Source organism: Bubalus kerabau, chromosome 22 (genome assembly GCF_029407905.1).
Source record: "Bubalus kerabau isolate K-KA32 ecotype Philippines breed swamp buffalo chromosome 22, PCC_UOA_SB_1v2, whole genome shotgun sequence".
Lineage (NCBI taxonomy): Eukaryota > Metazoa > Chordata > Mammalia > Artiodactyla > Bovidae > Bubalus > Bubalus kerabau.
The window spans coordinates 16,714,431-16,728,608 of NC_073645.1; the positions used below are offsets into that span (position 1 = coordinate 16,714,431).

The 14,178-nt window shown below is 36.1% G+C and overlaps 1 protein-coding gene across 1 annotated transcript in view; it reads left to right on the top strand.

Annotated features, from left to right (window-relative positions):
- Positions 1–14,178, top strand: part of KIF11 (kinesin family member 11) — a 46,571-nt gene that overhangs the window by 21,980 nt on the left and 10,413 nt on the right. The window contains exons 12-17 of the mRNA XM_055560079.1: positions 46–234; positions 1,170–1,377; positions 2,700–2,872; positions 4,743–4,868; positions 6,189–6,347; positions 8,720–8,826. Coding sequence (XP_055416054.1) covers positions 46–234; positions 1,170–1,377; positions 2,700–2,872; positions 4,743–4,868; positions 6,189–6,347; positions 8,720–8,826 — 962 coding nt within the window. The remainder of the gene's footprint in view (positions 1–45; positions 235–1,169; positions 1,378–2,699; positions 2,873–4,742; positions 4,869–6,188; positions 6,348–8,719; positions 8,827–14,178) is intronic.

Genomic DNA, 14,178 nt, shown 5'->3' on the forward strand with positions numbered 1-14,178 from the left:
CATTTTTTAATTCTAAAACAAAAATGTTTCATGTGTTATATGTAGGTTACAGAATTGTTTATGGATAGTAAAAATGAACTTAACCAGTGCAAATCTGACCTGCAAAGTAAGACACAGGAACTTGAAACCACTCAAAGACATTTGCAGGAAACTAAATTACAGCTTGTTGAAGAAGAATATATCACCTCGGCTTTGGAAAGTACTGAGGAGAGACTTCATGATGCTGCCAACAGGGTTTGTCTTTTGTTTTTATTTGAAGTTGCGTTAAAGAAGTTAACTTTCTTAGCATAAGAAAGTTAGAAAGCATAAGAAAGCATAGAAGTAACTTTCTTAGCATAAGCTAAGAAATTGTGAAATTCTGTTTATTTACTCCAAATGATACTTCTGTCCATTTAAGAAACATTATTTTACTATTTCATCTAGATTTTCTTTACTGGAGATGCTTATTTAAGAAAAATCTATTCCTTAAGTTTTGAAAATAGAACCTGACTTTAATATATTTTGTGAATGTTTAGAATGTACTACTGCTTTACCTGTGGTCATGGTTGAAACTAGTCATCAAGAATTTAGTATCTTCTAATGATGGACGATGTTGAAAGTACTCACTTTTTTATTAGGTGTATCCTTCAGAAATTAGTAACACATGAAAGTGAAAGTCATTCAATCATGTCCAACTCTTTGCGACCCCATGGACTGTACAGTCCATGGAATTCTCCAGGCCAGAATACTGGAGTGGGTAGCCTTTTCCTTCTGCAGGGGATCTTTCCAACCCAAGGATCGAACCCAGGTCTCCCACATTGCAGGCAGATTCTTTACTAACTGAGCCACAAGGGAAGCCCAATAATACTGGAGTGGGTAGCCTATCTCTTCTCCAGCGGATCTTCCTGACCCAGGAATTGAACCAGGGTCTCCTGCCTTAGTAACACATATTGGGGAAACATTTGTGAGGGAGAATAATTATTAAAATTGATTGGCAAAGTCAGTTTTCCTTGTCTAGATGGCTAGCGAAGGAGAAATAAACATTGGCATGAATTTAAAATTTTCTTCTGATACTATATATAAAATTTACTAGTTCTTTTTAGAAGTCTTTAATGAAGCACAGATATTTTCATTAGATTGCTTTTGTCATATCCATCTTATCAACACTTATTTTTAAAAATCATATATAGTTGCTTAACACAGTTGAAGAAACTACAAAAGATGTATTTGATCTCCATTCTAAACTGGATCGTAAGAAGGCAGTTGATCAGCATAACGCAGAAGCTCAAGATGTTTTTGGCAAAAACTTGAATAGTCTATTTAATAACATGGAAGAATTAATTAAGGATGGCAGCATGAAACAAAAGGCCATGCTAGAAGTTCATAAGACCTTGTTTGGTAAGTACAAACATTTCTTTTTTTTTTTAATTGAAGGATAGTTGCTTTACAGAATTTTGTTAGTTTCTGCCAAACATTAACATGAATGAGCCATCAGTTCAGTTCAGTCACTCAGTCGTGTCCAACTCTTTGCGACCCCATGAATTGCAGCACGCCAGGCCCCCCTGTCCATCACCAACTCCCGGAGTTCACTCAAACTCACGTCCATCGAGTCCATGATGCCATCCAGCCATCTCATCCTCTGTCCCCTTCTCCTCCTGCCCCTAATCCCTCCAAGCATCAGTGTCTTTTCCAATGAGTCAACTCTTCGCATGAGGTGGCCAAAGAACTGGAGTTTCAGCTTTAGCATCAGTCCTTCCAAAGAACACCCGGGACCGATCTCCTTTAGAATGGACTGATTGGATCTCCTTGCAGTCCAAGGGACTCTCAAGAGTCTTTTCCAACACCACAGTTCAAAAGCATCAGTTCTTCGGCGCTCAGCTTTCTTCACAGTCCAACTTTCACATCCATACATGACCACTGGAAAAACCATAGCCTTGACTAGACAGACCTCGGTATACATATGTCCCCTTCCTCTTGAACCTCCCTCCCATCTCCCTCCCCATTCCACCCCTCTAGGTTGTTGTAGAGCGCCTGTTTGAGTTCCCTGAGTCATATAGCAAATTCCCATTGGCTATCTTATTTTTACATATGGTAATATTTTTCCATGTTACTCTCCATACATCTCACCCTCTCCTTCCTCCCCCAACCCGTGTCCATAAGTCTGTTCTCTACATCTGTGTCTCCTTTGCTGCCCTGCAAATAATTCATCAGTACCATCTTTAGTTCAAGCATTTCTTATTCCAGTCTTACCGTGTTTAGTGTGAGACTAATTTCAAAACTGATACTAAAGTATTATTTTCACTATAGAAAATTTGGAAGATGTAGACATGAAAAATTTAAAAGGTCACTTAGAGTCTAGTCACTCTAAGCTAACCACTAAAAAATTTATTGATTGATTTCTAGTTTCTCTTCTTTAACCTTTTTTTATCTTCAGTACTACTGTGTATTACTTTTAGTTACAGATTAATTTTTAGATTATTCTGACTCTTACACTAAGTTACAGTTTCAGGTCTGATACACTTACAGATGTGCCAAGTGCTTCCTGAATACTATAGAACATAATTTATGTTTAAAATAATTCCATGCTTATGTAGTGAGTCAATTATTTTAAGCTTATTTGTTACAAATTTCCACAACAGGGATGTAAATTTTGCTAAGATTGTATTTATGTTTAAATATATTCATGTCCAGATTTACATCTTTTTTTCTTCTTGGTGTAGGTAACCTGCTGACTTCCAGCGTCTCTGCATTAGACTCTATTACTACAACAGCACTTGGATCTCTCTCATTGATTCCAGAAAATGTGTCTACACTTGTTTCTCAGATTTCTAATATGATATTGAAAGAACAGTCATTAGCAGCAGAAAGTAAAACTGTACTTCAGGGATTAATTGTTAGTAAATCTTTTATTACATTTGATAAGTCTCTAAAAACAATGTTAACTGCTCTTCTTTCATCTTAAGCTTTACTAGACACAGTGGTAAACAGATTACTTTAATAGAGTAGGTTTATATGTATTTTTTTTTTTCGTCTTTCATTACTTTTATTTTTTATTTTTATTTTATTTTATTTTTAAACTTTACATAATTGTATTAGTTTTGCCAAATGATATTTTTAAAGACAGGTCTCTTCACTGTTTTTTTCCTCCCAGAAAGATTAATTTCCAGTAGCATATATATAACCTTCAAAACTTTTTTCACTTATATTCTGTAACATAGAGTGTAGGAGTTCATATGCCTTTTAAAAGAGTTGTAGGTTTAGCTTCACATGAATTCAGGGGACCTATGACTTGTTAGCTGGCTCAGAAATTGGTCAGTTATCCTTTTCTTAAGGGTCCTGGAAGAGTCATGCTAATGTTACACTGACCCAACCTGAAGTATATTAAGTAGTTAATTTTAAAACTACAGAAATACAGAAAAACGTGTAAGAAAAATGACTTATAGAATTTGGGGAACATATATAACAATTTATATATTATTATAAAACGATTTGTGGGGTCCAGTATGTGTAATCAAGTCCTTCTGGCCTGTAACTGTGAGGCTTTTTCCCATAATTCTCTAGAAGCCAGTCATCTAATTACACAATGTTGTTTACCTTCTCCACACTTGATTTCTTTATACCCTTCATTTTGTAATTGTATCATTTGTCTAGGAAGTTCTTGGCCATATAACTTACTTTGGTTTTTCCCTCTGTAAAGGCTCTGTGCCTCCCTTTTTGAGTTTAACAATATTTGTTGAACATTTTCCAAGTAAATACTGCTCATGTTAGCCAACATTCTGCCTAAATTCAGTGCTTGCATGACATTATTAGGTAGATTTCTTTAGTCACCCAAATTTGACAAAGTTAAAAGATGCTCACTGGTACTTACTTTTTGGGAATTTTTTTAAATTGGAGTATAATTGCTTTACAATGTTCTGTTAGTTTCTGCTGTATGAAAATTGATTCACTCACTAAATAAATGGTAGTCTCTGTTTATTGATGTCTTCCTACCAAGTCATAAGCAAGCTTGAGTCTGAAGAGGTGATTGCTGTTCCCACAGAATGAGTTGAAATTAGTATGATAGCTCTTCTTTCCAAAGAAAACCAGTACTCTTTTAAGCATTTACTAATTATTTCGTTATAGTTCTTCATCCTTGCCCTAGTAATAGGAGCTTAGTTCGGAATTTTTTTCTTCTTTTTATAAAAATTTCCAATCTACAATACTTTCTAACTTTTGTATATACCTTGATAAGAACCAGAACCATGACAAGTTCTTATCCAATAGAATGTAAGTCACCAGTTCTTCAAACTTAAATGCCTCCAACCCAAAGCCTACTTTTCAAGGCTATGTGGTTTCAGCCCTTTTGACTTAGTAACCTAAAGTTGTTTGAAATTTATTTCTTTGAAATAAAATTGTAGGTGTTTGTTTCCTTTCTTTGGTTGCATTGCTGAAATTTTATCAAATGACTGTCATTTTCCCCTCTTCTGAATTCTTCTGACTTATGTTACAGTAGACTATTAAGAATTTATTGTACATAAAGTGACCATTTCTTAATTCCTATATGCAGGATTAAGTGATTTATGAATATAAACTCTAGTAATAGGCTCTGTAGGCTATAAAAAAGAGAACGTGTTTAAACTATTTAAAAAAAGAATGGACACTTAGGATTTTAATATACATGTGTTTAGTTAACAGGGTATTTAATATATTATCATTTAACTATCCAGATTTATGGAAGTGAAAATATCCTTTTTAAAGAGTTGTGTGTGTATTTTTCAAACCAGAATGTACTTCAGACGGACCTCCTCAGTTCACTGGGAACAGTTTTATCCCCCACTGTGGCATCTATACTGGAAATCAATAGTCAACTGAAGAATATTTTCAAGACTTTGTCGATTGTGGCTAATAAGGTAATGAATATTCTTATTGTCTCAAATTGTTAAGGAAGAAACTCCACATGAATTCAAGGGACCCAGGACTTGTTAGTTGAGAAGTGTTTATATGCAGAATCCGTGGGTTATGAGAAGGAATCTGGAGGAGGGAGGAAGAGAGGATGCTGTGGTCAGGATGCTGACCATTGATGTGGTCTGCAGAATCATGGCTAAGAAAAACGAGAGGAAGTGATCTTTAAGAATCATAGCATACATAGCAGTCTATCATATGGTGTGTGTGTGTACATATGTGGTTATATATACATATGTATGCATACCTGCCTAAATATGGATAATAAAATACCTCTGCGTGCATGTCTGACTCTTGGCGACCCTATGGACTGTAGCCCACCAGGCTCCTCTGTCAGTGGGATTCTCCAGGCAAGAATACTGGAGTGGGTTGCCATGCCCTCCTCCAGGGGATCTTCCTGACCCAGGGATCGAACTCACATCTTCTGCATTATCAGTTGGGTTCTTTATGACTAGGGCCACCTGGGAAGCCCCAAAATACCTCTGCGGCTGCTAAGTCGCTGCAGTCGTGTCCGACTTTGTGCGACCCCATAGACAGCAGCCCACCAAATCCGCCGCCCCTGGGATTTTCCAGGCAAGAACACTGGAGTGGGTTGCCATTTCCTTCTCCAGTGCATGAAAGTGAAAAGTGAAAGGGAAGTTGCTCAGTCGTATCCGACTCTTAGCGACCCCATGGACTGCAGCCAACCAGGCTCCTCTAGATGTGTTTAAAAATGGTAATAATCACCTCTCAGAGGTGGGAGTGGGACTGGGGTTCTAGGGGCTAGAGGGGAAAGGAAGGGACTTTTCTCTGCAATACTGTTTTCTACCTTTTCTAATTTATATGTATTCAAAAAAGTAAAAATAAAAAATAGACTTAGAACATTAAAAAAATAATTTTTTTTTTTTTGGCTGTGCTATGTCTTTGTTACTGCAAGAGCTTTTTTCTCTAGTTGCAGTGAGCAGGGCTGCTCTAGTTGTGGTGTGTAGACTTTGCATCGTGGCGCCTTCTCTTCCTTTGGAGCACACGCTCTAGGGTGCATGGGCTTCAGTTATTGCAGTGTGTTGGCTCAGTAGTTGTGCTTCTGGGCTCTAGAGCACAGGCTCAATAGTGGCTTGTAGGCTTAGTTGCTCTGCAGCTTGTGGAATCTTCCTGGATCCGGGATCGAATCTGTGTCTTCCTTCATTGGGAGGTGGATTCTTTACCACTGAGCCACCAGGGAAGCCCTTAGGACATTTTTTTTTAATTTAAGAAAAGAAAGAAAAAAAATTATTTTTTTCTCTTCAAAGATAGAAGATCAGAAGAAGGAAATGGATGGCTTTCTTAGTACATTGTGTAACAATCTACATGAACTAAAAGAAAATACAGTTTCTTCCTTGGCTGAATCACAGAAGCTGTGTGAAAACTTAACTGAAGACATGAAGAAAACAAAGAAAATCCAATCACAGGTATATAGGTGATTTGAGTGTAAAAAGAAAGCTTTATGATCTTTAGATCCCTGTTACAGACTGAATGCTAGATAACTAAATTAGAAACCTGAAAATACTGTCAGCACTTTTGCTTATAACAGTAATTAATGTGAAATAAGAGTACTTCTCTTGATCAGTTAATATTTGATGATTTGCTACATTCAGAGCACAGTGAGACAAGACAGTCCTTTCTTCATATCAAGAAGAACGCTGAAGCTGTAGAAATATTGCATTGGGAATACAATTAGAAGAAAATGATGAAAGCATTTAAAGTGAACTTGTATCTGCGTTATAACCCAGGTGCCTCGAGTGAGTCCAGCAGCACAGGAGCTGCAGTAGTGGCAGAAGGAGACAAAGCTTAGCCGGAGAGGGGAGCCAGAGAAGTGACAGGAGAGGCATAGATAGATTCATGAGCTAGATTTATGCAATAGATTTATGAACTCAGCCAAGAATGGTGGTGGCAGAGCCTAGCTGCCTCAAAGAAGACACGTTTTAGACAATACTTATGTGTATGGGCAGAAAAACTCGAGAACTATATTTGTGACCAATTGTGTTAACAGTTTATTTTAGTTTCTATTCTGTGGAAAGTGTAAAGCATTCCAGCAGAGGGTTTTAATGTAGATTTTATTTTTTTGTGCCTATTCTGTTGTTTGCTAAATGTAATAGTCTGATCATGACACTGAATAAATGTGTCTTTTTAAAAACAGTCTACTCTGAAGCCATTTTGGTAAACTACCCCAACATTGTGAAGTCAGATTTCCTTCAGGGTGATGCTGGGTTCGGAATTTATTTACAGCCTGCTTGGGCGGAGAAGGCCTTGTCTTCAGAAAGCTTATTGTAGTTGAACTAACAGTTACTATGTTATGACCTGGCGTTCACAGCTAAAGAGGTCACCCAAGCAAAGTCATGGAGTTTTTAGGTTACTAATATGATTGTTGGCACATCCTATGCAATATATCTAACTTGAATTATGGTGCCATGTAAAGTTCTAGATGGAATGAAGCTTGTGAATCATCCATTATCATGTGTAATCATTTAATAACCTCTTGAGAGAATTCTTTGGTGTATAGTGCTTAGGACGCCATGCTTTTACTGTTGTGGCCCGGGTTGTTCTATCCCTGGCCAGGGAACTAAGATCCCACAAGCTGCTCACTGTGACCAAAGAAACCAAACCAACCAAAACAAATACACCCCTCTTGGATGGAATGAAAAGAAAGAAACTTTAAAATAAGATTGTTTCCCTAACTGATAAGCATAAAACTTTTCACACAAAAGGTTAATATTGAAATTCGTACAAGTAATAGTTAACATTTATTGAGCAACTCACTATGTATTTATTCCTCCCACCAGCATAGATACAGGTTCTATTACTAGCTCAGTTTTCTGATGAGGAAACTGAGTCCTTGGGAACATCTGACAATATTTAGATCCCCTTATAGCTATGGTGGGGATTATACTGCCTGAAAGGAATCCATTTTTGAAGGAGCTTTTCTAAATGTTTCTAGAACATATTCTTGAAATTTGAAATTGCAGCAATTTCTTATACCTCTTCATAGAGTGTTTGCCTTAAACCTGCCTAGATCTTTTTAGGTATATATTCTGAGGAACACCTATGATGTGAAAAGTATTTTAGCATGAGTGACTTGACTTCCTTGGCTTAAAAGAAGCAGGTTTACTAACTGAGCTGTTTCTTAGATATTCTAGAACTTGAGATTAGCACTGACAAACCTGTTTACATGTAGATAAATCTAATACCTGCATTCCCTCTACTTTGAGATCAGCAGAAATATTGACATTTTATTCAAAATCAATATGTTGAATGTGTATTGTCAGCTGTTGTGTTATTCAGAGATGTGTTTCAAGATGCCACATTGAGAAAATGATAAGCTCTTTTAACATTAAAATGATCCAACTAGGTTCTATAAAATGTTTCAGCTATATTGGTTGATAATATTTTTGGATTACTTGACTCATTAGATTTTCAGCATTACTTTCCCTTCTAGTAGTGTTATCAGTTAAGAAGCAACTATGTGTATCTGTCAGAATGGTTCTCTTTTTGGTATGTTTGGTTAGTTCTGAAGTACACTGAAAGCAACTTGTTACTTATAGTTAAAATAGCTTGCTAATTTAAAAGTTTGCTAATTATTTAGTTTTTTTAAAAAGTGCCTGTAGTATGATTATTCCTTCAGCATCACTTCTACTACCTTCCTCTGTCACAGAGGTGGAGTTAAAGATCTCTTATCAGGAATGTGAATCATTCTCACCTATGGGAAAATACTTTATGTCAGTATGGAGTAAAAAGTCTAACCATTATAATTTCAATCTTTTCCCTCCCCGCACCTTTCTTACAGGAACTTTACCAGTTAATCAATCTTTGGGAGGAGAGATACTGTGATTTGGAGGAAAAGTGTAAAAACATCCAGAAACCACTTAGCAGTGTTCAAGAAAATACAGAGCAGTAAGCTGTTTTTAAATTTGCTTTAGCTTTTCTCTCCCTGAAATTATTTCTGAATAAAAAGTTTAAATAGTACAAATACTATCAACCCATTTTCTCATATATTTTATTATGTTCATTTTATCATCCTCATTTCCTCTCTCCCCCTTTCTCTGTAATATTATATACTATATTAAATAATTATATAATATTATATAGTACGTTGAAGTGATGTGAAGTGAAAGTTGCTCAGTCATGTCTCTTTGTGACCCCACCAGGCTTCTCTGTCCATAGAATTCTCCAGGCCAGAATACTGGAGTGAGTAGCTGTTCCCTTCTCCAGGGGAACTTCCCAACCCAGGGATCGAACCTAGGTCTCCTACATTGCAGGTGGATTCTTTACCGTCTGAGCCACCAGGGAAGCCCATATAGTTAGTATGTTGTATTATATAATATTGCCTGTAGATGAACAATCTTTTGAATGACAGTGGATACAGATATATATATATTATATAGCATATAATACTATATATATATAATTTTCTGAATAAGTATGGTCTTTGTAATCTCCACTTTCCCCCAAATACTTCAGTGTATATCCTAAAAACATAAGATACTGTCTTATATAATAATTATTTTATTTAAAAATTTTATTGGAATATAGTTGATTTACAATGTTGTGTTAGTTTCAAGTATACAGCAAAGTGAATCAGTTAAACATATACCTATATCCCATTTCTTTTTAGAGTCTTTTCCCATGTATAGTATTACAGAATATTAACTAGAATTCCCTGTGTATACAGTAGGTTCTTATTATCTATTGTAACAATTATTTTAAATTAGAAAATTAATATTGAGAACTACTGTTATCTAATATACATACCTGATTCAATTTTTGCCAATTCTCTCACTAATGTTTTTTATAAGAAAAAAATAAAAAAGGATTTTCCTCCTGGTCCAGGATTTAATTCAGAATCACACATTGCATTTGTCATGTCTCTTTGAGTCTCCTTTAATCTAGAGCAGTCACTTAGTCTTTGTCTTTCATGGCCTTTTCTTTTTCCGTGAGCATAGAGTATTTATTTAGTAGAGTGTCCCTTATTTGGGGTGGCCTTCATGGTTAGTTGGAGTTGTCAAGAATAACACAAAAGTAGTGTGTTCTTAGTGCATCTCAGATATCAAGAGGTTTAACTTTGATAATTTGGGTATAGTGTTGTCCTGTAGATTTCTCCCCTGTAAAGTTCCTTTGCAATTAATAAAGAACTTAAGGAGAGATACTTTGAAACTATATAAGTCTCCTGTTCTTCTTAGAATCCATTGATATGTATATCTGAAATAATTATGATAGTGGTTGTCAAATGATCTTTTTCTAATTCCGTCATTCCTTCTACATGTGTTAGCTGGCATTCTATTGAGAGGAAGAGCTTTCCCTTTCCCTTGCCATTTATTCTTATTCATTTATGTTATCATGTACTCATGGATTCTTTTATCCTCTGGGTTATAATCCACTGTTTTTTTCATTTTGATGCTCAAATTATCTCAAGTTTTTGTTTTGTTATTATCTTTTTTTTTTTTTTGGCTGTGCAGCATGGCATGTCAGATCTTAGTTCCCTGAAGAGGGATCAAACCTGTGTCCCGTGCGGTAGAAGCATGGAGCCCTAACTACTGGGCAGCCAGGGAGCTCCCTGTCCCAGTTTTGACTAGTGAGAGCCTCTTCAAGTTGTCTTCTGTGTGCTTTTGATATGATCTGTCTCTTTTGAGGGGTCGCCAAGAATCAGACACAACTGAGCAACTGACAGACAGACACATAGCGTGGTGTTCCAGTAATCTTGTACTTTCTCAGCTCCAGCTCTAAGTCACAGTAATAGCAACCAAGATCTGGGCACTAGATGTTCTTACTGCTACTGGGGTATCATTTCTTCTAAGGCTTCTCAGGTGGACATAGCTGGAAATACATGTGTGAATGTGTGCATATATGTGCACATAAGTATCTTTTCAGTCCATATTTGTGCTGCTTTTTCAGACTGTGAGAAACTTGGCTTTCATCCACAATGTATTTACATATTTGCTCAATTTTAGAATACACATTAAGTAATTTAACAATTTCTAACTCATATTCGTGATGAAATATATATTTACTAATTAGAGCAGGGTAGTTTGCCAAACCCTGCTCTAATTAGTAAATATATATTGAACTCCGGGAGTTGGTGATGGACAGGGAGGCCTGGCATGCTGCAATTCATGGGGTTGCAAAAAGCCGGGCACGACTGAGCGACTGATCTGATCTTGGCAGACTCTGTCTCTGGGCTGGATGCCTGCTACTGCAGATAATTTTATTGACATACCCATGTTTGTTTACTCCATCTGCCAGTTTGTTTATGTGTTGCCTTTGGCTGTATTTAGCTGCTTTTGTACCGCAAAGAGTATATCAAAGACTACTTGTAAGCCTAAAATATTTGCTATCTGGATTTTAAAGAAAAAGTTTGCTGATTCCTGCATTAGTGTTTAATGTTACTTTATAGTTCATTGCTTGCCAGTCTCATATCCTTATCATATAGCTCAATCACACTTATGTTTTCTTTTAGAAGTTTTACAGTTTTATATAAGATTTAAATACATGAGTTTTTTTTTTTTTTAAATTTGGCCATACCACGTGGCTTGCAGTAATTTAGTTCCCTGACCAGGGATCAAATCTGAGTCCTTGGCAGTGAAAGTATCAAGTCCTAACCATTGGACTGCCAGGGAATTCCTCATGATCTGGTTTTTAATTTTTTGTGTAAGGTGTGGGGTTTGTCGAGATTTTTGCCTGTAGATATTATAAACTCACAAGGATAAGAATATTCTGATATTTACCCCTATTTTTGCCCATTAAATTGTTCCTTCCTGAAGTTTCAAGCTTTCTTCTGTTTGGAGAACTTCCTTTAGTCTTTAGGGTAGGTCTGCTGCCCACAAATGCTGTTTTGCTTTGTCTAACAGTATCTTGATTTTCCTTTAATTCCTGAACAGTATTTTATTTTCACTGGCTGTAGAATTCAGAGTTGACAAGTCTTTTCTTTTAGCACCTGGAATATGTTGTTTCATTTCCTTTTGGTCTCCAAGAGATGAGAAATCCACGGTTATTCAAATCTTTTTCATGTATAGGCAGTTTCTCTGTACCTGCTTTCAAGATATTTTCTTTGTCCTTAGTTTTTAAACGTTTGATTATATTGTGTTTGCTTAGGTATTTCTTTGATTTAATCATCTTTGGGTTTGCTCAGTATCTTGAAGGTGGCGCTAGTGGTAAAGAACTGGTAAGAGATGTGGGTTTGATCCCTGGGTCAGGAACATCCCCTGGAAGAGGGCATGGCAATCCACTTCAGTATTCTTGCCTGGATAATCCCATTGACGGAGGAGCCTGGTGGGCTGTGGTCCATGGGACTGCAAAAAGTCAGACATGACTGAAGCAACTTAGCAGCAGCTTCTTGACTCTGTAGATTTATGTCTTTTATCAGACTTTGAAATTTTCATCCTTTTTTTTTTTAAACCAAGATTGATCGATTGATTTTTTTGGCCTTGGCACACAGCTTGTGGGATCTTAGTTCTCCAACCAGGGATTGAACCGCAGGCCATGGCAGCACCAAGTCCTAACCATTTGACTACCTGGGAACTCCCTCCATTATGTCTTTGAACATTTTTCAGCACTGTATTTTTTTCTCCTCTGATTCTAGAACTTTGATGACACAAATGTTCAGTTTTACTTTTTTTATTGTGGTCCCATAGTTCTCTGAGACTATAGATATATAGTCTATTTTCTCTTTGATAAGATTGAGTAAATTTTATAATCTGTCTTTATGCTCACTGACCCTTCTTTTGTCCTGTTTAATCTACTGTTGAACCCATTCAGTGAGATGTTTTATTTCAATTACTGCTTTTTTTCAGTTTTATAATTTGCTTTTTCTTCTTTTTAAAAATCTCTTCTATTTCTTTGTTAAGATTCTCTTTGTCTGTTTTCTAGATGTATTTTAATTGCTCATTGAAAACATTTTTATGATGGTTGATTAAAATCCTTATGAAATTGTTCTAACATTTGAATTATCTCAGTGTTGGTACCTATTGTCTTTACACATTCAAGGTGTGATTTTCCAGAGCGGTTTTCAGTTGTTTCCTGAGCATTTTGTTTATTATGTTAGGTGATTCAGAACCCTATTTAAATCTTTTTTAAATGGGAAGGTCTTGGCCCCCTTTTGGGGCTGTGATTCCAATAAGAATTTACTTTTCAGAGCCCCAGTAGTTTTATTATGGCATGCTTCATTCCTGTGCTGCCTATATGAGAAAAATCTGTATTCTGCTTTTGATGAATAGTGTTCTAAACATGTCATTTAGGACAATTGGCAGTGCCATTCAGGTAACCTATATCCTTACTGAGTTTCTGTTTACTTGTTCTACTAATAAAGGGGTATTGAAATTGATTTTAATTGTAGATTTGTCTGTTTCTCTTCTCAGTTCTGTCAGGTTTTTGCCTCATTTAAGTGATACTCTGTTGCAGATGCATACACAGTAGGGTTGATATATCTTGGAGAATTTACCTTTTATCATTATGTATTACTAGAGTCCCTTTTTATCTGTGATAGTTTTCATTGTTCTGAAGTCTACTTTGTCTGAAATTAATTCAAAATCTTCTGGCTCAGATGGTAAAGAGTCTGCCTACAGTGCAGGAGACCTGGGTTCGATTCCTGGGTCAGGAAGATCCCCTGAGAAGGAAATGGCTACCTACTCCAGTTTTCTTGCCTGGAAAATCCCATGGACGGAGGAGCTTGGCAGGCTACAGTCTGTGGGGCTGCAAAAAGTCACACAGGACTGAGCAACTTCACTTTCACTTTCTTTCAATACAAAAAATGTCAGTTTTCCATTGACTGCTATTTGCATAATATAGCTTTCTCTATCTCTTTACTTTTGAAGTAAGTCTTTATATTTAAAGTGGATTTCTTATAAACAGCATATAATTGGGTCTTGCTTATTTTTTTTTAATCAAATCTAACGATGTATGGCTTTTATCTGTTGTGATTAGACCATTCTCATTTAAATATTGGTATGGTTGGATTAAAACCTACCATTTTGTCATTTTCTATTTGTTGCATCATTTGTGTTTTGTTTTCATTTTTTCCTTTCCTAATTTAAGTCAAGCATCTTTATGTTTTCATTTTATCTCCCATTGACTTGTCATTTATGCTTTTAAAATTACTTTTTAAAACTGGTTTTCCTAAGATTAATAATATATATTTTAAAATGATTTTAATCCACCTCCAAATAGTTTGCTGTTTCGTGTATAATGAAAGGACCTTAACAGTATATTCCCAATTCCTCCTTCCTATCGCATACGCTTTATTTTCATGTTTTT